Genomic DNA, 24,492 nt, shown 5'->3' with positions numbered 1-24,492 from the left:
TTTTTGTTGTATTTTTTTTGTCTTCAAGGCAAAGGGTGGCTATTTGAAGAATCTCAAGTATAAAATATATGTTGATTTGTTTAACAGTTCTTTGGTTACTACATGATTCCATATGTGTTATTTCATAGTTTTGATGTCTTCACTATTATTCTACAATGTAAAAAATTGTAAAAATAAAGAAAAGCCCTTGAATGAGTAGGTGTGTCCAAACTTTTGACTGGTAGGATATACAGTGGGGAGAACAAGTATTTGATACACTGACGATTTTGCAGGTTTTCCTACTTACAAAGCATGTCGAGGTCTGTAATTTTTATCATAGGTACACGTCAACTGTGAGAGACGGAATCTAAAACAAAAATCCAGAAAATCACATTGTATGATTTTTAAGTAATTAATTTGCATTTTATTGCATGACATAAGTATTTGATACATCAGAAAAGCAGAACTTAATATTTGGTACAGAAACCTTTGTTTGCAATTACAGAGATCATACGTTTCCTGTAGGTCTTGACCAGGTTTGCACACACTGCAGCAGGGATTTTGGCCCACTCCTCCATACAGACCTTCTCCAGATCCTTCAGGTTTCGGGGCTGTCGCTGGGCAATACAGACTTTCAGCTCCCTCCAAAGATTTTCTATTGGGTTCAGGTCTGGAGACTGGCTAGGCCACTCCAGGACCGTGAGATGCTTCTTACGGAGCCACTCCTTAGTTGCCCTGGCTGTGTGTTTCGGGTCGTTGTCATGCTGGAAGACCCAACCACGACCCATCTTCAATGCTCTTACTGAGGGAAGGAGGTTGTTGGCCAAGATCTCGCGATACATGGCCCCATCCATCTTCCCCTCAATACGGTGCAGTCGTCCTGTCCCCTTTGCAGAAAAGCATCCCCAAAGAATGATGTTTCCACCTCCATGCTTCACGGTTGGGATGGTGTTCTTGGGGTTGTACTCATCCTTCTTCTTCCTCCAAACACGGCGAGTGGAGTTTAGACCAAAAAGCTCTATTTTTGTCTCATCAGACCACATGACCTTCTCCCATTCCTCATCTGGATCATCCAGATGGTCATTGGCAAACTTCAGACGGGCCTGGACATGCGCTGGCTTGAGCAGGGGGACCTTGCGTGCGCTGCAGGATTTTAGTCCATGACGGCGTAGTGTGTTACTAATGGTTTTCTTTGAGACTGTGGTCCCAGCTCTCTTCAGGTCATTGACCAGGTCCTGCCGTGTAGTTCTGGGCTGATCCCTCACCTTCCTCATGATCATTGATGCCCCACGAGGTGAGATCTTGCATGGAGCCCCAGACCGAGGGTGATTGACCGTCATCTTGAACTTCTTCCATTTTCTAATAATTGCGCCAACAGTTGTTGCCTTCTCACCAAGCTGCTTGCCTATTGTCCTGTAGCCCATCCCAGCCTTGTGCAGGTCTACAATTTTATCCCTAATGTCCTTACACAGCTCTCTGGTCTTGGCCATTGTGGAGAGCTTGGAGTCTGTTTGATTGAGTGTGTGGACAGGTGTCTTTTATACAGGTAATAAGTTCAAACAGGTGCAGTTAATACAGGTAATGAGTGGAGAACAGGAGGGCTTCTTAAAGAAAAACTAACAGGTTTGTGAGAGCTGGAATTCTTACTGGTTGGTAGGTGAACAAATACTTATGTCATGCAATAAAATGCAAATTAATTACTTAAAAATCATACAATGTGTCTCTCACAGTTGAAGTGTACCTATGATAAAAATTACAGACCTCTACATGCTTTGTAAGTAGGAAAACCTGCAAAATCGTCAGTGTATCAAATACTTGTTCTCCCCACTGTATATATATATATATACAGTTGAAGTCGGAAGTTTACATACGCTTTGGTTGGAGTCATTAAAACTTGTTTTTCAACCGCTCCACAAACTTCTTGTTAATAAACTATAGTTTTGGCAAGTCGGTTAGGACATCTACTTTGTGCATGACACAAGTAATTTTTCCAACAATTGTTTACAGGCAGGTTATTTAACTTATAATTCACTGTATCACAATTCCGGTGGGTCAGAAGTTTACAAAATTCCAGAAAATGATGTCATGGCTTTAGAAGCTTCTGATAGGCTAATTGACATCATTTCAGTCCATTGGAGGTGTACCTGTGGATGTATTTCAAGGCCTACCTTCAAACTCAGTGCCTCTTTGCTTGACATCATGGGAAAATCAAAAGAAATCAGCCAAGACCTCAGAAAAAAAATTGTATTGTCTGGTTCATCCTTGGGAGCAATTTCCAAATGCCTGAAGGTACCACGTTCATCTGTACAAACAATAGTACGCAAGTATAAACACCATGGGACCACGCAGTCGTCATACCGCTCAGGAAGGAGATGCGTTCTGTCCCCTAGAGATTAACATACTTTGGTGCGCAAAGTGCAAATAAATTCCAGAACAACAGCAAAGAACCATGTGAAGATGCTGGAGGAAACAGGTACAAAAGTATCTATATCCACAGTAAAACGAGTCCTATATCAACATAACCTGAAAGGCCGCTCAGCAAGGAGGAAGCCACTGCTCCAAAACCGCCATAAAAAAGCCAGACTACGGTTTGCAACTGCACATGGGGACAAAGATCGTACTTTTTGGAGAAATGTCCTCTGGTCTGATGAAACAAAAATAGAACTGTTTGGCCATAATGACCATCGTTATGTTTGGAGGAAAAAGGGGGTTGCTTGCAAGCCGAAGAACACCATCCCAACCGTGAAGCACGGGGGTGGCAGCAACATGCTGTGGGGTTGCTTTGCTGCAGGAGGGACTGGTGCACTTCACAAAATAGATGGCATCATGAGGAAGGATAAATTATGTGGATATATTGAAGCAACATCTCAAGACATCAGTCAGGAAGTTAAAGCTTGGTCGCAAATGGGTCTTCCAAATGGACAATGACCCCAAGCATACTTCCAAAGTTGTGGCAAAATGGCTTAAGGACAACAAAGTCAAGGTATTGGAGTGGCCATCACAAAGCCCTGACCTCAATCCTATAGAAGATATGTGGGCAGAACTGAAAAAGCGTGTGCGAGCAAGGAGGCCTACAAACCTGACTCAGTTACACCATCTCTGTCAGGAGGAATGGGCCAAAATTCACCCAACTTATTGTGGGAAGCTTGTGGAAGGCTACCCGAAACGTTTGACCCAAGTTAAACAATTTAAAGGCAATGCTACCAAATACTAATTGAGTGTATGTAAACTTCTGACCCACTGGGAATGTGATGAAAGAAATAAAAGCTGAAATAAATCATTCTCCCTGCTATTATTCTGACATTTCACATTCTTAAAATAAAGTGGTGATCCTAACTGACCTAAAACAGGGAATTTTTACTAGGATTAAATGTCAGGAATTGTGAAAAACTGAGTTTAAACGTATTTGGCTAAGGTGTATGTAAACCTCCGACTTCAACTGTATATATATATATATATATATATATATATATATATATATATATATATATATATATATATATATATATATATACATATACTCTGGTCAGTCCACTTCCTAAATTTGATAAGAATTCAGTGCTAGAAGACCGTATAAAGCATTAGACTTGTAGCCTAAAATGTAATATCAAGTCGTTTCAATGAACAAAGTATTTATGAATCTCTCAGGTGTATCCTATTCTGGCCAGTTCAGTGGAGGGGAGCTTCATGGCTGTGGTGTGATGCAGAAAGGCAATGGAGAGCGATACGAGGGAGAGTTTTCCTACGGACTCCGAGATGGTGGGCAATACTAGACCTATATCCCAAAAATACATGTCCTGCACCGGAAGCAAAGTATGTTTTGCATATTTTAGCATATTAGCCTATGTGCTAATATGCATCTACTGCAGCGTAAAGAATATCTATAGGACTTCTCTGGGTGCGTCTGCAATGGTACCTTATATAGTGCAGGATAATTCCATTGTAACATAGTGAAATGTATGCTAAACAAAAAAAAACAATGATTGCAAAGTTAAAATAACCATACAACTATATGCACAAGGATGACTTTTAACAATTTCCACTGACAATTTTACAAAAACAAGTTTACTTGAAGAACAGTGCAGATGCAACGTTTGGTAACAGAATGACAGCGCCAACAGCACTGTACCATTTCAGATGTAGCCAGGACTTCTCTCTGACCTTAATATGTGAAGTCAAACATTAAGATTGTGTCATTCAATTATATTTCGCATACTCCTATCATCCAGGCAATGGGTTTCTGGTGGATAAGGATGGACAAACATACGAGGGATCGTTTCATCAAAACAAGAGGCATGGTGAAGGACAAATGCACTACAGGTACAACGTTGTCCCTCTCTTGATTACGTTGCAATTGACCAGAGTTCTGACTTTGATATTACTGTCTCAAGAATGTTTTGCAAAGTACTAAATGTTGTTCATACCAATCTAGATTATTAATTAGATGATGAATTCTTCATCAGACTGGAAATGTTAACCCTATAGGCTGGACAAAGTTGAAAACATACCCAGATTAAGTTTAAACATGTTCATGGACAGAAGTATGCCAAACCCAATGAGCCATCCTGTTGGAAACCAATGTCTTGTTGTTGTTCAGATGAACTCGAGATGAACTTTGCTTCATTTGACAGGAATGGAGATCAATATGAAGGAGGTTGGCTTCTGGACCAACGACAAGGCCACGGAGTGATGCGCTTTGGGGATGGATCAGTGTACGAGGTGGGTGTCCATTTGGATTTCATTTTCTTCACAATGCATGGACGTTCAGGCAAATCAAATGATTGATACATGCATGGTTTATTTTTATTTATTTCTTCAATGTGATATAATGTCCAGATGACTCAGTTTTAATTGGGTTGTACTATTCTCGTCCTCAAACTTTTATTCCTGAAAATAAGATTGATTTGTCCTAAAGCTGGCCAAATAAATGAACATGTTGCTGTTTTGAGCACCTCATAATTAGAACATATATTTAGCTGCTATTCATGCAAATTGCCACTGCGGGTCACCATTGTATTTCTACTGAGGATCAGATAGTATGGCAAGCTTGCTATCATGGGCACTACATCCTAGGACAGGAGTATCAAACTAATTTTGCCCCGGGGGCTGCATTCGGTCTTCAACGAGGTCCGGATGGCGGAACTGAAAATGGGTTATATTTCCTAGCTGTGAAAATGTGCAAAAAATAGTCCTCTATCAATCGTTTTGGAAAATGTTGATGCTCCTTGACTGTCTAGCTCTCATTTCAGTGATTATTAGCGAGCTGGACACAGTCAAGAAACGGTATGATTGTAGGTCGATAATCATTTCTACACAGTTTCCATTTGGTTTTAGTCATTTTAAAGTTCATCAGCGTTCCAAAACACTTCAATATACTCACATATGTAATACACTGACTGCGCAAGGTCCAGGACTTCTGGTCTGAATGCTTGGTCTGAACGTTAACACGCATCGCTTATGGTACAGTTTTGGAAACATAAGGAACGTATCTTTCATATCAGCGAGAACTAATAATAGTAATTTAAAAAAGTTAAATTACAGCACACCTTTATAGGGTTAGGCTTAGTGTTCCCACACGGCCATATCTCCATGTTACAGTGCTTGTTTACGGAAGTCAGACGGAAGACAGAGGCGACCAACTGTGCTAATTAGCTATCTAGCGTGCTTGAACACCTGTGTGTAAGTGTAACTGGGAAGTATAACGGAAGTGCCGTGTAGCTCAGTTGGTTGAGCATGGCGCTTGCAACGCCAGGGTTGTGGGTTCGATTCCCATGGGGGACTAGTATGAAAAAAGTATGAAAATGTATGTAAGTCGCTCTGGATAAGGGCGTCTGCTAAATTACGTAAATGTAAGTGTAGTTCATTGCAGCCGTATTGATCTGAGCAAACCTACTACAGTAAGTGTATATTTTTTATTTGAAAGATTCTTTCTCGCTGATAGGAAAGATAAATCCATATGTTTCGAAAACCCTATCGCAAGTGATGATTATTGACGTTTCTAAATGTTAAAACAGAGCGTCGGGATTGTAGTTCACACTGGTAAGCGGTGCTTATAGCTGAGAACCATTGCGATAAGGCAGAATACCTTGTTAATGCCTTGGGTTCTCGAGAGCAATAGCATCCTATGGTGCCAATCACATCTATAGTGCCACCAACTGGTCTGGTCCAGCCATCTAATGTTGCAGTGACTTTATATTCACACAGCTTCTAAGGACAAATACTGTACATTTACATACCAAATGTCCTTGCCCCATGTCCATCGGTTCAGTTCTAGTAGCCAGTTGTTGTTGCCCATGGTGGAATCATTGAGCCTGTTGACTCCTGAAGCCCCCATGAACTCCAGAGTCTAGAAGCAGTCTAGCTAATTCGTAAGCTGGCTAGTGTTGCGAATTAGCATTGCACTAGTTAGCTGAGCTGTTTTACAAGAAAACGGTTGAGATGACTCAAACACTGTAGCTAGTTAGCGAGCCTTCCTCGGCGACAATTTTAAGTTAACTGTCATTTAAGTTGGTTTGTTACTACTGGTTTCAGATCTGAGGCGAGAGAATCTGTCCGCCATTTTTTGTGCTTTGGTAAGGGCTCAGAGGGACGTCACCTACCCAAGAAGCCTCAACCAATCACCCAACGGATATTAATGACTTTGCCTCTGGGTATCCTACAAAACAACATTTTGCGACCGGTTATGCGATAACCCAGCATCAATGGAAAAAGATCTCTTGTATACAGAGTGACACACTTTCACAAGGATGTTACTTCTGGGTAACCGAGATTACCCAAAAATACATGTCCTGCACCGGAAGTAAAGTATTTTTTGCATATTTTAGCATATTAGCCTATGTGCTAATATGCATCTACTGCAGCGTTTCCCAAAACTTGATTAGTTGATTATTTGAACAGCTGTGTAGTGCTAGGGCAAAAACCTAAACGTGCACCCCTTGGGCCTCTATGGTAGAGTGGCCAGACGGAAGCCACTCCTCAGTAAAAGGCACGTGACAGCCCGCTTGGAGTTTGCCAAAAGTCCCCTAAAGGACTCTCAGACCATGAGAAACAAGATTCTCTGGTCTGATGAAACCAAGATTGAACTCTTTGGCCTGAATGCCAAACGTCATATCTGGAGGAAACCTGGCACCATCCCTACGGTGAAGTATGGTGGTGGCAGCATCATGCTGTGGGGATGTTTTTCAGCTGCAGGGACTGGGAGACTAGTCAGGATCGAGGGAAAGATGAACGGAGCAAAGTACATGAAAACCTGCTCCAGAGCACTCAGGACCTCAGACTGGGGCGAATGTTCACCTTCCAACAGGACTACGACCATAAGCACACAGCCAAGACAATGCAGGAGTGGCTTCGGGACAAGTCTCTGAATGTCCTTGAGTGGCCCAGCCAGAGCCTGGACTTGAACCCAATCAAACATCTCTGGAGAGACCTGAAAATAACTGTGCAGCGAAGCTCGCCATCCAACCTGACAGAGCTTGAGAGGATCTGCAGAGAAGAATGGGATTTAACTCCCCAAATACAGGTGTGCCAAGCTTGTAGCGTCATACCCAAGAAGACTTGAGGCTGTAATCGCTGCCAAAGGTGCTTCAACAATGTACTGAGTAAAGGGTCTGAATACTTATGAAAATGTGATATCAGTTTATAATTTTTAACAAATGTGCAAACAGTTATAAAAACCTGTTTTAGCTTCGTCATTATGTGTGTGGACTGATGAGTGGAAAAAACGATTTAATCAATTTTAGAATAAGGCTGTAAGGTAACAAAATGTGGAAAAAGTCAAGGGGTCTGAATACTTTCCGAATGCACTGTATCTACTTTCTATTGTGTACTTTCTAAAATGTGTACAGTAAAAATAGCCCCATACCCTACAGTAACTACCTACTTTCACAGTAAACACAACTACAGTAGTTTGGATATTTACCCCCACCTAACCCTCGATCCAGTATTTCTATTGAAATCAAAAGGAAACTTATCTCTCCTCTGTGACCTGAACTTGAACTTTGTAATGAATTGCAGGACTCATTGATTTAGAACTGGCAGCAGGCTGTCGCCATGGGGAGCCAGGGGGGTAGAGACCCAGGAAAGACAAGTATTGACTATTCACCACACAGCTTCTTGACAGCTGCGCTAAGCCAGCACTAAACTTCCAACCAGAGAGAGAGAGAGAGAGAAAGAGGAAGAGCGAGTCATAATCCAGTCGATTTCACCTATGACATTAAAAGTCTGATTATTGATGATTATGAATGTGGAAATATTATGTGCTTTGAAATTATCTAGCCTATTCGCCTTATTCTGGAATGTCACAGTGATCGTGGCGAGTTAGTTGCAATTGTGTTTCTATTACCGTCAACATTCGCGCGATGCTAGCGCATGCAAAAGTGGTACTTTTAGTTGAGAGGTTGATAGTTTTACACTGACAGAACCGCACAAAATCCTAAAATCGATCAACATGACAAGCATTATATGTTCAGTACGAGGCTGTCACAATAATTGGGTGAAGAGCAGGCAGTTTTTACAACAGCAATGTTTTGAACACCAACCTCTACGTCGATCTGAATGTACCTGTGGAGCCCCATACGACCTGCATCCACCTCCAGTCTTTGTGGCTCTGGCTCAAAGAGTTGAACCTAAAGAAACCACCAAAACGTCCCTTTGTGTGCTCCTACCACTTCTTTGACAAGAAGCCTACAGTGGAGCATCCTTACCCAGAAAAATGGCTTGGCTACGATGCTCCACTGGTGAAAAAGCGTCGGGTGTTGGTCAGGCAGTCATCAGTGACAGGTAAGCCAAACGCTTGAGCAGTTTGCCTGCTCTCATTTTGTCTCCCTCTTGCTCTTGTATCTAAGCACAGTCTCGTAATAGCACAATTTATTTCCTCTACAACTCAATAAACATTTCATTTTATATATACTTAATTATTATGATTATTAAATATTATTAGGAGCGTCCATGCAGTATGGCGTTTTATTGTACGGTTTTGTTAGTAATTGTCCATTGACTTGTTTAACAAGCCATACTGATTTCTTAACAGATGACACAACAGGCTCAAGTGTTCACCAAATTGAAAATGGGGATTGGCCAACACAGATAGAAGGAATGGATATGCCTTCAGAGAAGGATGCCCAAACCCAATTGGAAGACTCATCTCTAAGTGATCACAACTACAGCTCATGTAAAGCCCACTACCTGTGAGGCAGGGGCACAGTGCCCAGCAGCACCTCTCTACAAAACCCTGCTGAGGAACGAAGCACTCTGTCGACTGCATACAGGCTTGTCTCTTGCTGCCTTTTCTGCCCTGGCGGAACATCTTCTGCCTCTCTACAAAGGTAGCTTTCAGTTAGACCTGACAAACTCCTGATGACACTGATGAAGCTGAAGCTCAACTTGCTGCAGCAGTACCTAGCAGAAAGGTTTGGTGTTTCCCAGAGTATTGTCAGTCGACTGATTAGTTATTGGATTGACATGATGGAAGAGAATCTGAGGGAGTACATTCCATGGCTGCCGAGACCATCCGTGCTACAATGCCACAATGCTTTAAGGACCACTACCCAGGAACAACCAGCATTATTGACTGCTCAGAAACGGCTTTACAGAAGTGCAAGAATCTGGATTCAAGGGGTGAGTCATTCAGCCATTACTCTGCTCAGAACACTATCAAGTACCTGGTGGCCATTGCACCTTGTTGTCTAGTGATGTTCATCTCCTCAGCATATGGAGGTAGATGTAGCGACAAATATACAGTGGGGGAAAAAAAGTATTTAGTCAGCCACCAATTGTTCAAGTTCTCCCACTTAAAAAGATGAGAGAGGCCTCTAATTTTCATCATAGGTACACGTCAACTATGACAGACAAATTGAGAAAAAAAATCCAGAAAATCACATTGTAGGATTTTTAATGAATTTATTTGCAAATTATGGTGGAAAATAAGTATTTGGTCACCTACAAACAAGCAAGATTTCTGGCTCTCACAGACCTGTAACTTCTTCTTTAAGAGGCTCCTCTGTCCTCCACTCGTTACCTGTATTAATGGCACCTGTTTGAACTTGTTATCAGTATAAAAGACACCTGTCCACAACCTCAAACAGTCACACTCCAAACTCCACTATGGCCAAGACCAAAGAGCTGTCAAAGGACACCAGAAACAAAATTGTAGACCTGCACCAGGCTGGGAAGACTGAATCTGCAATAGGTAAGCAGCTTGGTTTGAAGAAATCAACTGTGGGAGCAATTATTAGGAAATGGAAGACATACAAGACCACTGATAATCTCCCTCGATCTGGGGCTCCACGCAAGATCTCACCCCGTGAGGTCAAAATGATCACAAGAACGGTGAGCAAAAATCCCAGAACCACACGGGGGGACCTAGTGAAGGACCTGCAGAGAGCTGGGACCAAAGTAACAAAGCCTACCATCAGTAACACACTACGCCGCCAGGAACTCAAATCCTGCAGTGCCAGACGTGTCCCCCTGCTTAAGCCAGTACATGTCCAGGCCCGTCTGAAGTTTGCTAGAGTGCATTTGGATGATCCAGAAGAGGATTGGGAGAATGTCATATGGTCAGATGAAACCAAAATATAACTTTTTGGTAAAAACTCAACTCGTCGTGTTTGGAGGACAAAGAATGCTGAGTTGCATCCAAAGAACACCATACCTACTGTGAAGCATGGGGGTGGAAACATCATGCTTTGGGGCTGTTTTTCTGCAAAGGGACCAGGACGACTGATCTGTGTAAAGGAAAGAATGAATGGGGCCATGTATCGTGAGGTTTTGAGTGAAAACCTCCTTCCATCAGCAAGGGCATTGAAGATGAAACGTGGCTGGGTTTTTCAGCATGACAATGATCCCAAACACACCGCCCGGGCAACGAAGGAGTGGCTTCGTAAGAAGCATTTCAAGGTCCTGGAGTGGCCTAGCCAGTCTCTAGATCTCAACCCCATAGAAAATCTTTGGAGGGAGTTGAAAGTCTGTGTTGCCCAGCGACAGCCCCAAAACATCATTGCTCTAGAGGAGATCTGCATGGAGGAATGGGCCAAAATACCAGCAACAGTGTGTGAAACCCTTGTGAAGACTTACAGAAAACGTTTGACCTGTGTCATTGCCAACAAAGGGTATATAACAAAGTATTGAGAAACTTTTGTTATTGACCAAATACTTATTTTCCACCATAATTTGCAAATAAATTCATTACAAATCCTACAATGTGATTTTCTGGAAAAAAAATTCTCATCTTGTCTGTCATAGTTGACGTGTACCTATGATGAAATTTACAGGCCTCTCTCATCTTTTTAAGTGGGAGAACATGCACAATTGGTGGCTGACTAAATACTTTTTTCCCCCACTGTAGTAGCCACGTGGCCCATGTGGTTGCAGTTGGGGTGTGCCCTCCACCCCCTTCACATCACAGGCTTTCCCATTGAAGACATCATCCAGAGAATCACAGCCCTTCCCCATGACAGGACACTTTGGAGTTCAGCACTCCGTCAGGGCTTGCTGATAACCATGGCTCTTCAACACTGACAACAGTGCCTTTGTGGTCCACAGAGTATCCACGGTCTTCCAGGCACTGGGAGGCCATCAGCTCATAATCTTCCCCGTAGCGTGTGGCTGCATTCCCTCGGAACCTGGGATACAGATGCTCCTGGAGAAACTTACCAGGGTTGGTGGATTCCCTGACAGGGACCTTCTTGGCTGAGCTTGCAGTAACTCGAAGCTTCCTTGAGTCATGCCACAAGTGAGGCACTCTGCTCCTTTGTGATCTGTTCCAAAGCAGTCGACTGGGTTGGGTCAAGTTTCACAAATTCATTGTAGAAGAACAGGCACTTCTGGCAGTTGTAATTTACATGCTCTCCATGTGGCTGGGAAAGAGTAGAGCATCTATATTAAGTTATTATATGCAGTTAGAGAGCACTGAACAGAAGAGACACACAACAGTTCAAATACATCAAAATGGTACAGCCACAAATAAATATTCCTTTCAGCCCAATTTGACCTGGGATGCTACTGGCTGTGATATTATTGTCAGTTCAGCATTAACACACTTATAGAGCAGACTCCCCACAGGCAGATTCAGGTGTCTCAGGCTCCTATTCAATTCATCCTGTGAGTGGAACACAGGAGTGGGAGGCAGGGGTGGACATTCTGGATGCTTTTCTGCATATTGGTCACTGGCCTTATGGTGTGTGAAGTCAATGCTGTTTAACCGCTTTGGCTCAAGGTTCCTCCGAGTCCCTGCATTCCATTGGCGCTGCTCATCTGTGCAGGCTATGCCAGTTAGCCCACTGGATACTGCATTCTGCACCTGTGATAGAATGTTTGTTACAAAAAAAGACATTCAGAGAAAATCCCATTATTAACAATTGTGTGACTGAGGACAATGTGATCAACTTAATCAAAACACATGCAAGTTTCATCATAAACTTACCTCGCTATTGTTCCCAATGAGATGAGACCACTTATACTTACCATACTTTAGACATTACCCCCAACCACAAGGATATTTTACAAACTTTATTCACCCAGAAAAACAATAACACTAAAGAAATACATGTGATGCTGACATGTTTAAATACATTTTATACCCTACTCACCTGGACTCCATAAACCTACCTTGCTTCACCAACATGAGATTTGACAGGATACTTACAGATTCCCCACATTAATACAGCAGTTCTGTTGATTCACAAATACATGTTAACATAACCAATAAATCATGACATTCTCAATTCAGCTTTCATCCAACAAAACGTTTGGTCTAACTGCTATGTTAAGCCTGACTATTTTATCATTCTGTGTCTAGATAAGGCAGTATTGTGCACTTTCATCTATAAAAGGAATGAAGAAAATAGGCTATAAACATCAATTGATCATAGATATCATCTGAGAACTCTATCATAATGTTAGCCTATGGATTATAGTAACTGTCACAACAACACATGCAGGCTGCTTGTATGCTGTAATCGCTTATGTTAAGTAATATTAGACATAGCAATGCAAGTGACTGCTTATTAGCCTACCTTCCACAAAATTGAGGCTGCATGACTTTCCAAGGCCAGCGATGCAAGCGCACCCAGCCGTCTCTACTGATCCGTTGTACCCAAGCAGAGTGGTAAGAGCTGCTTTATTGGCTGGGCTGAACATCGGCCTTCAAAAATACCAATCCTTTTCCCTCCTCCTGGTGAAGAAGAACTCAGCCCACCTTACCACTGTGGAGGTACTGATAGGCCTCTGTACTCTTGTAATTTTTCATAGTGGAACCATCCACTCCCAAGGACAGCACGAAGTAATTAAAAATGTCCTCATACGTAATTTCAGGTCATTTTATCATGTCATCCACCCAATTATTCATCATGGACGGATGGGGTACGGTGATACCATCCGACCTCCGAAAAGCCATTTGTGCGTGTTCCCAAATGTGAGCCATGTTTTGTTTTTGTGTATTTGTTAAGATGTGTTAATGATGCACGTTTTTTAATTATTAGCTAGCCACCGCTCTGATGTAATTCGCTAGCGTTGACGGAAGTTGTGAAACGGAAACACAAACACAATCGCGTTCGAATGGAACTGGGTCAACTGGGCGGGGCTACTTAAGGCGAATATGCTGTCAACTGAGGGGGTGAAGATAATTACAAAAAAAATTCATTTGGAAAGATGATAATGAACAACGTAGTTCACCAACATGTGACGGTTGTCCAAAAGACGCAAACGTTCAATTGCAAGGTTGCAGTCAAACGTCAAATTCTTCCCCTTGGTAGGTCATCAAAATTCCTACTGAACATGGTCCATTTCTTTACTGTACTGTATCCTGTTGAATAACTTTCTATCTACACCACCTCTCAAGGCCTCAAGACATTCGAAGGTTATGATTGACATAAATCATTATTATTTTCATTAGGTTTAAAGGAAAAGGTGCATTCTGTAGAATAAATACCCTTGGTAGTCTCTCTCTCTCTCTCTCACTGAGCAGTGGCCTAGTTTTCTCTGCACATTTTTGCCTGTGCCATAGCCTTAGGCCTGTCGATGCGATCAGAATTAGAAATTCTAATGGACGTGTCACCACTTTGAAGTAGTGTTCGAGAGCTTTGAGTCTGGGGCTCCCTTGGATCTGCCAGGCAAAGTCTGTGCATTGATCCCCCTGAATTTGTTTGACTGACACTCTCTTTCTCTGTCTCCCTTTCCCTCTCTCTTTCTCTCTCACTCGCTCTTTCGCTCTCTCTTTTACTTTCACACACACACAAACATACATACACACACACACACCCACACACACTCCTCCCCTCTATATTATCTCAGAGGTATGGCTTTCAGCGTCTCCTGATGTGCATGTCTTCCTTGTTTCTTAACCAATTGTATTCTAAGAATAATACAGTAGTATAAATATAATGCCTCAAACCTAAAATACAATCTCCTTAACAGGGCCAATGGCGTAATAACCTCTTCAATGGCCAGGGGACCATGATCCACTGTTCTGGGATTATCTATGAAGGGGTGTGGACGAACGGCAGACCGCTAGGTAAGTAGGACCGCAATATACCTACACACATACGCACGCAAATGCACACACACAGCCTGGGTGTCAGGCTGTCTGCCAAGTCCAAAATCAACCCCTAGACTCTACCCCTAAAGGCCCATCTAATAGATCTGTAAGGATAAAATGGGTTTAAGCAACAGGTTGAGAGCTTATTGGCCTAAAATCAGCCATTCAACAAGACTAGACTAATGGCTCTGGCCCAGTCCAAGAAGACAGTGCATCCCAGATTACACCCTATTCCCTATTTAGTGCACTACTTTTGACAATAACACTATGGGTCCTGGTCAAAAGTAGTGCACTAAAAAGGGAATAGGGTGCCTTTTGGGATGCAGTTGTTACCTTTTACTGCAGTGGGCTAAATCAGGGTCACACAGTGTTTCTTGGTAGTCTTAAACAAATCTACTTTGAAACAAAAGTATATGCCTCACGCACATGGTTATGGGCTTAAAAAAAAGAAGACATCTGTACCATGTCAGATATAGATTTTGAGTTTGCATCTCAATATTACACTTTATATACAGTGGCTTGCGAAAGTATTGACTTATTCCACGTTTTGTTGTGTTACAGCCTGAATTCATAATGTATTAAATATTTATTTTCTCTCACCTATCTACACACAATACCCCATAATGACAAAGTGAAAACATGTTTTTAGAAATGTTTGCAAATTTATAGAAAATAAAATACAGAAATATCTAATTTACATAAGTATTCACACCCCGGAGTGAATACAGTGGCTTGCGAAAGTATTCACCCCCTTGGCATTTTTCCTATTTTGTTGCCTTACAACCTGGAATTAAAATGGATTTTTGGGGTTTGTATCATTTGATTTACACAACATGCCTACCACTTTGAAGATGGCAAATATTTTTTATTGTGAAACAAATAAGAAATAAGACAAAAAAACAGAAAACTTGAGCGTGCATAACTATTCACCCCCCCAAAGTCAATACTTTGTAGAGCCACCTTTTGCAACAATTACAGCTGCAAGTCTCTTGGGGTATGTCTCTATAAGCTTGGCACATCTAGCCACTGGGATTTTTGCCCATTCTTCAAGGCAAAACTGATCCAGCTCCTTCAAATTGGATGGGTTCCTGTCACGATCGTCGAACACAGTGGACCAATGCGCAGCGTGATGAGTGAACATACTTTTATTGATTCACCACACGAAACAAAACAACAAAACAATACGTGAAGTCCTAGGTAACAGACACTAACCATACACGGAACAAGATCCCACAAAACACTGTGGAAAACAAGCTGCCTAAGTATGGTTCCCAATCAGAGACAACAATCAACAGCTGATTCACGTTGCCTCTGATTGAGAACCACACCGGCCAACATAGAAAACACATCAGCTAGATAATGAACCTAGAACACAAAATCATAGAAACTACACACCCTGGCTCAACATAACAGAGTCCCAGAGCCAGGGCGTGACAGTTCCGCTGGTGTACAGCAATCTTTAAGTCATACCACAGATTCTCAATTGGATTGAGGTCTGGGCTTTGACTAGCAATTCCAAGACATTTAAATGTTTCCCCTTAAACCACTCAAGTGTTGCTTTAGCAGTATGCTTAGGGTCATTGTCCTGCTGGAAGGTGAACCTCCGTCCCAGTCTCAAATCTCTGGAAGACTGAAACAGGTTTCCCTCAAGAATTTCCCTTTATTTAGCGCCATCCATCATTCCTTCAATTCTGACCAGTTTCCCAGTCCCTGCCGATGAAAAACATCCCCACAGCATGATGCTGCCACCACCATGCTTCACTGTGGGGATGGTGTTCTCGGGGTGATGAGAGGTGTTGGGTTTGCGCCAGACATAGCATTTTCCTTGATGGCCAAAAAGCTCAATTTTGGTCTCATCTGACCAGAGTACCTTCTTCCATATGTTTGGGGAGTCTCCCACATGCCTTTTGGCGAACACCAAATGTGTTTGCTTATTTTTTTCTATAAGCAATGGCTTTTTTTCTGGCCACTCTTCTGTAAAGCCCAGCTCTGTGGAGTGTACGGCTTAAAGTGGTCCTATGGACAGATACTCCAATCTCCGCTGTGGAGCTTTGCAGCTCCTTCAGGGTTATCTTTGGTGTCTTTGTTGCCTCTGATTAATGCCCTCCTTGCCCGGTCCGTGAGTTTTGATGGGCGGCCCTCTCTTGGCAGGTTTGTTGTGGTGCCATATTCTTTCCATTTTTTAATAATGGATTTAACGGTGCTCCGTGGGATGTTCAAAGTTTCTGATATTTTTTTATAACCCAACCCTGATCTGTACTTCTCTACAACTTTGTCCCTGACCTGTTTGGAGAGCTCCTTGGTCTTCAAAGGCCGCTTGCTTGATGGTGCCCCTTGCTTAGTGGTGTTGCAGACTCTGGGGCCTTTCAGAACAGGTGTATATATAGTGAGATCATGTGACAGATCATGTGACACTTAGATTGCACACAGGTGGACTTTATTTAACTAATTATGTGACTTCTGAATGTAATTGGTTGCACCAGATCTTATTTAGGGGCTTCAGAGCAAAGGGGGTGAATACATATGCATGCACCACTTTTCCGTTATTTTATTTTTTCATTTCACTTCACCAATTTTGACTATTTTGTGTATGTCCATTACATGAAATCCAAATAAAAATCAATTTAAATTACAGGTTGTAATGCAACAAAATAGGAAAAACACCAAGGGGGATGAATACTGTTGCAAGGCACTGTACTGAACAAAAATGCAACATGCAACAATTTCAAAGATTTTACTGAGTTACAGTTCATATAAGGAAATCAGTCAATTGAAATAAATTCATTAGGCCCTAATCTATGGATTTCATATGACTGGGAATACAGATATGCATCTGTTGGTCACAGATATCTTTTAAAAAAAGGTAGGGGTGTGGATCAGAAAACCAGTCAGGATCTGGTGTGACCACCTTTTGCTACATGCAGTGCGACACATCTCCTTTGCAAAGAGTTGATGTGGTTGTTGATTGTGGCCTGTGGAATGTTGTCCCACTCCTCTTCAATGGCTGTGCAAAGTTGTTGGAAATTGGCAGAACCTGGAACACGCTGTCGTACACATCGATCCAGAGCATCCCAAACATGCTCAATGGGTGAGTATGCAGGACATGGAAGAACTGGGACATTTTCATCTTCCAGGAATTGTGTACAGATCCTTGCGACATGGGACTGTGCGACATGGGACTGTGCATTATCATGCTGAAACATGAGGTGATGGTGGCGGATGAATGGCACGACAATGGGCCTCAGGATCTCGTCACGGTATCTCTGTGCATTCGAATTGCCATTGATAAAATGCAATTGTGTTCGTTGTCCGTAGCTTATGCCTGCCCATACCATAACCCCACCACCACCATGGGGCACTCTGTTCACAACTTTGACATCAGCAAACCGCTTGCCTACACGACACCATACACGCTGTCTGCCATCTGCCCGGTACAGTTGAAACTGGGATTCATCCGTGAAGAGCACACTTCTCCAGCGTGCCAGTAACCATCGAAGGTGAGCATTTGCCCACTGAAGTCGGTTACGACGCCGAACTTCAGGTCAGGTCAAGGCCCTGGTGAGGACGACGAGCACGCAGATGAGCTTCCCTGAGACGGTTTCTGGCAGTTTGTGCAGAAATTCTTCGGTTGTGAAAACCCACAGTTTCATCAGCTGTCCTGGTGGCTGGTCTCAGATGATCCCGCAGGTGAAGAAGCTGGATGTGGAGGTCCTATGCTGGCGTGGTTACACGTGGTCTGCGGTTGTGAAACCAGTTGGACGTACTGCTAAATTCTCTACAACGACATTGGAGGCGGCTTAGGGTGGAGAAATGAACATTACATTCTTTGGCAACAGCTCTGGTGGACATTCCTGCATTCAGCATTCCAATTGCACACTACCTCAAAGCTTGAGACATCTTGGCATTGTGTTGCACATTTTAGTGGCCCCAGCACAAGGTGCACCTGTGTAATGATCATGCTGTTTAATCAGCTTCTTGATGTGCCACACCTGTCTGATGGATTATATTGGCAAAGGAGAAATGCTCACTAACAGGGATGTAAACAAATGTGTGCACAACATTTTAGAGAAATAAGCTTTTTGTGTGTATGGAACATTTCTGCGAACTTTTATTTCAGCTCATGAAACACGGGACCAACACTTTACATGTTGCATTTATATTTTTGTTCAGTGTACATCACAAAAGACTGAAATATAACAAAACCGTTTGACATAGAAACACCTGATTTTCGGCTGTTGTTTTTAAATAATGTTGATTAATTATGAAATCATGAAAAATATTAATAACATTCCACCCATGAGGCCACTAGGTCATTTGAGTGCAGGAAAGGGCTACCACCCTATTCTCTATTTAGTGCACTACTTTAATGCACAGTCCCATGAGTCCATAGGGCTCTGGTCAAAAGTAGTGCACTATATAGGGAATAGGGTGCCATTTGGGATAGCCAGCGACAAAGCAGGAACAGAATGTTACCTACCTAGGCTAACCTATTCCATACATGACAGCAACGAGCCTGTCTCCCATACACTGCACCTTGTAAAGTAGACTGAGTAGGTCATTGATTTAGCTGTGTTTTGGCCTTGAATTATGATCAGTCTACACCTTGGCATAACAAAATCCTGGGATGTGTGCTGTTGTCATGGAGATTACATCATCAGGCATGCATGCACAGCAACCTTTTTCCATCCAGAAAAATCTAAGGAGCTTCCATTATGATGTGTATCTCCTGATTGGTTTTTGAGGACAACTACAACTGTACCATTGTTACATCTCGATGCTCTGCATCCTTCAGATTCGTACTTCAATAAATTCAGCGTCCTCCTAATGGTTACCGGTCCTCTGTAGCTCAGCTGGTAGAGCACGGCGCTTGTAACGCCAAGGTAGTGGGTTCGATCCCCGGGACCACCCATACACAAAAAAATGTAAGCACGCGTGACTGTAAGTCGCTTTGGATAAAAGCGTCTGCTAAATGGCATATTATTATTATTACCCTGGCCTCAGCCATTTCACAAACCAACAAATTACACACCACTCAGACTGTGGAGTGGATCACATTGTCGTTGTCACAGGTCAAAACTGAGGCTTATTTAGGAAGGCGCAACGTTACAGAAATTTCAGGTAGAACTACATAATGTAGAACAGACTTTTACCTTTGTCACTATGAGCTACATCGAAGCGACCCTCCGGAACACACCCCAGGAATGTATACAGTAATACGTCTAGTGAGGCTCAGCCCTTTTTCTTTTTTCTCTGTGGCTGCTTGGCTGACTGTGACTGACTAGCTGGCTGACTGGCTGACTAACTGGCTGAGTGGTTAACTGACTGGCTGTCTGGATGACTGACTGATTGGAGGACTGACTGACTGACTGACTGACTGACTGCCTGACTGGCTGGATGACTGACTGACTTACCATTGAGGTGGTGAAATATTAAGCTGCCTTCCTCGGACGCTGATACCGGGGGGACCCTAGGACCCCCGCCTGTCAGTTATTGACACAGTGAACGAAAGCCCCTGGGAAAGCGTATAAATCACACGGGGAAGGGACAAGGTGGAGGGACGGTGGAAGGAAGGATGGATGGAGAGAGTGAGGGAGGGAGGGATTCCAATTGCATTATTGATGGTCCATCGGGAGGGATGAAAGTGTGCCTACTGGCAGTGGGGGGGAGAGAGAGAATGCTGTTTTAACACGTTCCATAGTCCTACCTGCCGCAGCCATCCACAGGTTCATTCCCCTCTGGTCGGTGTTGGGCTAGTTGCAAGACCCTGGACAGGTGTGGGACTGGGACTAGAAGAGGGGAGGTGGGGTACGAGGAGGATGGGGGTTGGGGCTTAGGCGGAGCAGAGCATGTGAGCGGAGTTGAGTGGTCGGAAAACCCACTCATCGTTTATGGAGCGGTCTTTGCACACTGCTACAGGGCTCAATGGCCTTTCCCCTCCTCTGCTAAATATCAATCAGCACTCACAGGGAAAAAAACTGCCGCTCCAAATGTTTGTTTAAAAAGATTATTTAACAAACACTTTTGTGACTATGTACCATTTGGTTTTGAAGTAGGCTATCGTAAGAAGCTTCAACATTTCAACAACTACTTGCTTTTCTCTAATCTATTGATGATCAGATACTTCAGTTTTAACTGTGGCTCTGTTCCGTTTACGTTTTACAGTTTATAGACAACTTTAGCACTGTTACAAACTTAGACTCCTCTTTTTTTAACAATAGCCTTTATAAAAATCAAAATGTTTCTGGTGCTGCTGAATGCGCTCATTCGTTGTCTTGCTATCAATTACACAGGCTGTGTGACCTATTTCTTGGTAGATTCATATCAACATCTCTGCGCATTAATGGTGTGGTAGGCTAAATAAATACATCAGAATTTTAAAAAAGCCTAATTAAAAGAAGAGTGATGAAGGAAATGAAAAATGCTGTGCAAAGCATGACCAAGGCCGTGCGGTACCGGAGCGAGAGAGAAGGCCAACGCTCCAATTTTTTGAAAGTCCAGCCAAATTACGCACGCTACGCTCCTCGCTCCTCTCCGCTCACATCCTCTGAGGCTGACAGGAAACGGCATTCCTCCTCTGGGAAGCAGGCAGGCAGGGATCTGGGACTTAAGCATTATAAAAAAGGCTGGCCCTCTTGTTTGTTCATGTATACCTTTTGTATTGCCATATTATCATTAGCGAACTGCATTGCTATCTGTGTCCGCGTGAGTGTGTGTGGTGGTGACCAAGTTACAGTAATGGGCCTCAACATCACATAACCGGACAGCACTATAGTGGGCAGATCTTAGTGAATCAGTTCAAGTGTACTAGCGGGTGAGGGCATTCACAGCCGACTGCTCAGACGAGCTCCAGCTAGCCATTTTTCATGGTCCTTCGAGCCTGATTTAGTGGCAACTGTTTTTTTTCATGGTCCTTCATATAGCCGGATTCTGACCTGCTAAAGTTTTGATTTTGAGGTACCCCGAAGAGGACTTTGTGCGTCTCACCACGAGACACCTGTCACCACCCACCTCAGCCCACACCGCCACAAGAAACCGTCACGCACCTGAGGAGGATGAACTGCGAGGCCTTACACCCCTTTCTCATCCAAGATACTACAAGCCCTGCTCCAGGCCTCCTCAGTGGTCATGGAGTGATCACACCCTCTCCAGTTGGGAGCGGCAGAGGGACTACGCGGAGCTGCTCTATGAGAGGGAAGAGATCAGGAGGCCATTCTCTAGGGCCTCCGAGCCATCATCACTGCCACGGGAGCGCCATCACCGCTGCTACTCCCTGAGTCGGCTAGGCTACTCCTCTGAGAAACACTACACCAGGGCCCCCGGCCTGAGCGTTCATCATCTCCACGGTACTGTTGGGACTTCCACTATATCCCAAGGTAGCCTAGCTACTTACTCACCAGATTGACATCACTCCAGAATCCCCCCGGTTGGAGCCTACGTCATATCTACCAGAGCATCGGGAGCGCCACATCCCCCCCGAGGTGGCCCAGCTGCTACCCCAACCAACGTCTTCTGCTCTCCAGAGCGGGCCAGCTCCCCATCAGATGAAGACTCCTGAGTACACAGTCCACCACATCAAGATCTGCACCCCCTTCAGCCAGAACCTTACTAGCCATAGTTAAGGAGTCTCCAGCTCCAATCGTGGAGCCACACCCAGTTGCTGCCATGGGGCCCATTCTAGTTGCCGTTTGCGGAGTCATCCTCTCATCCCAGTGGGGATCCCTGCTAGTTGAGGCAGACACTTGGGTGCCCAAGGTTCGACTGTCTGCTGTCCTGGAACGTTCAATCACTAAGTCTCCATCTGCCTCTCCAGCTCCTGGCCCGGAGCCCAAGCCAGGGGGGGATTATTCGCCTGCTCCTAGGATGGAGCCACAGCCTGCATTCACTACAGATGTCAATTGCAGCCAGGACGTTGGGGCCTCTCCATCCCTGCCTGCTATCACTGTGCTAGTTCCAGGCCTGATTTTCAGTTCCTGCCTACCTGACAGGTGTAAAATGTCCAGGCTTTGAGTGTCCTGCAAATCAAGTAGTTCCAGTGTATCCTGCCCCCGCAGTAGGTCTAGAGTTCCCTGCCTTCCTGGTAGGTCCAGTCTATCGTGCCCCCCTGGTAGGCTCTCAGTTTCCGGCCGTACCCGGCCCTCAGTCTCAGGCCCTAGTTGCAGGTTAAATATTTTCTGACTTAGTTTCCCGGACTCCAGCCTTAGTGCTATGGCCCAAGGTCCACAGTCTCCTGCACTAGTAGCCCCTAAGTTTACTGCTCTGCCATGCCGTAGGTATCCTACCCAGCTAGGCCCCACATTCGCTTCTCCGTCAGTTCCGCAGTCTCCTGCCCTGCACGGATCACAGCCCCCTGCCTTATTGGGTATGCAGCATTCTAGCCCATCAGGCTTAGAGCACTCTGCTCTGCTAGGCCACAAGTTACCTGTGCTAGGTTCTCAGCCCTCTTCGGCCCTTAGTCCATAGCACTAGGTCCTCAGTCTCCAGCTGTACTACTGTAGGTCTGCAGTAAATCGGCCCAAAGTCCCTAACCCAGCTAGGTTCAGAGTTACCAGTTCCTCTAGTAGGCCCAGAGCTCTACCGCTCTCCTAGTTCTCAGACGTTCTCCCTGTCAGGTTCAGAGTCGTTTTCCCTGTCAGGTCCAGAGTCAGTTTCCCTGTCAGGTCCAGAGTCAGTTTCCCTGTCAGGTCCCGAGTCAGTTTCCCTGTCAGGTCCAGAGTCAGTTTCCTTGTCAGGTCCAGAGTCAGTTTTCCTGTCAGGTCCAGAGTCAGTTTCCCTGTCAGGTCCAGAGTCGTTCTCCCTCTCAGGTCCAGAATTATTTTCACTGTCAGGTCCAGAATCAGTTTCCCTGTCAGGTCCAGAGTAATTTCCCTGTCAGGTCACATACACATAGTTTGCAGATGTTATCGCGGGTGTAGCGAAATGCGTATGTTCCTAGCTCCAACTGTGCAGTAATACCTAACAATACAAAACAATACATGCAAATCCCCAAAAAGAATTAAGAAATATAGAAATATTAGAATGAGCAATGTCAGAGTCCGGAATATAAATAGTATATGATGGTGTGTAGACATTATGGACTGTACAGTGCCTTCGGAAAGTATTCAGACCACTTGACTTTTTCCACATTCTGTTACGTTACAGCCTTATTCTAAAATGGATGTAAAAAAAAAAATCCTCAGCAATCTACACCCCATAATGACAAAGCGGAAACAGGTTTGTAGACATTATTGCAAATGTATAATACAAAAAAAACAGAAATACCTTATTTACATAAGTATTCAGACCCTTTGCTATGAGACTCGAAATTGAGCACAGGTGCATCCTGTTTCCATTGATCATCCTTGAGGTGTTTCTACAACTTGATTGGAGTCCACCTGTGGTAAATTCAATTGATTGGACATAATTTGGAAAGGCAGACACCTGTCTATATAAGGTCCCACAGTTGACCGTGCATGTCAAATCAGAAACCAAGCCATGAGGTCGAAGGAATTGTTCGTAGAGCGCCGAGACAGGATTGTGTCGAGGCACAGATCTGGGGAAGGGTAGCAAAAACATTCTGCAGCATTAAAGGTCGCTAAGAACACAGTGGCCTCCATCATACTTAAATAGAAGAAGTTTGGAACCACCAAGACTCTTCCTAGAGCTGGCCGCCAGGCCAAACTGAGCAATCGGGGGAGAAGGGCCTTGGTCAGGGAGGTGACCAAGAACCCGATGGTCACTCTGACAGAGCTCTAGAGTTCTTCTGTGGAGATGGGAGAACCTTCCAGAAGGACAACCATCTCTGCAGCACTCCACCAATCAGGCCTTTATGGTAGAGTGGCCAGACGGAAGTTACAAGATTCTCTGGTCTGATGAAACCAAGATTGAACTCTTTGGCCTGAATGCCAAGCGTCACTTCTGGAGGAAACCTGGCACCATCCCTACGGTGAAGCATGGTGGTGGCAGAATCATGCTGTAGGGATGTTTTTCAGTGGCAGGGACTGGGA

General features: G+C 43.9%; 1 protein-coding gene across 1 annotated transcript in view; it reads left to right on the top strand.

Annotated features, from left to right (window-relative positions):
• The window catches only part of LOC311149947 (uncharacterized protein), a gene marked incomplete at both ends in the record, with an annotated part of 62,003 nt that overhangs the window by 5,413 nt on the left and 32,098 nt on the right, over window positions 1–24,492 (top strand). Inside the window, 6 exons of the mRNA XM_084187171.1 lie at window positions 3,628–3,738; window positions 4,209–4,299; window positions 4,611–4,698; window positions 14,389–14,485; window positions 21,475–21,852; window positions 23,119–23,221. Coding sequence (XP_084043297.1) covers window positions 3,628–3,738; window positions 4,209–4,299; window positions 4,611–4,698; window positions 14,389–14,485; window positions 21,475–21,852; window positions 23,119–23,221 — 868 coding nt within the window. The remainder of the gene's footprint in view (window positions 1–3,627; window positions 3,739–4,208; window positions 4,300–4,610; window positions 4,699–14,388; window positions 14,486–21,474; window positions 21,853–23,118; window positions 23,222–24,492) is intronic.

The sequence above is a fragment of the Coregonus lavaretus genome, assembly GCF_964263955.1.
Source record: "Coregonus lavaretus genome assembly, chromosome: 22".
Lineage (NCBI taxonomy): Eukaryota > Metazoa > Chordata > Actinopteri > Salmoniformes > Salmonidae > Coregonus > Coregonus lavaretus.
Note: the sequence above shows the minus strand (reverse complement) of the source record. Positions and strands in the feature narration are given on the sequence as shown.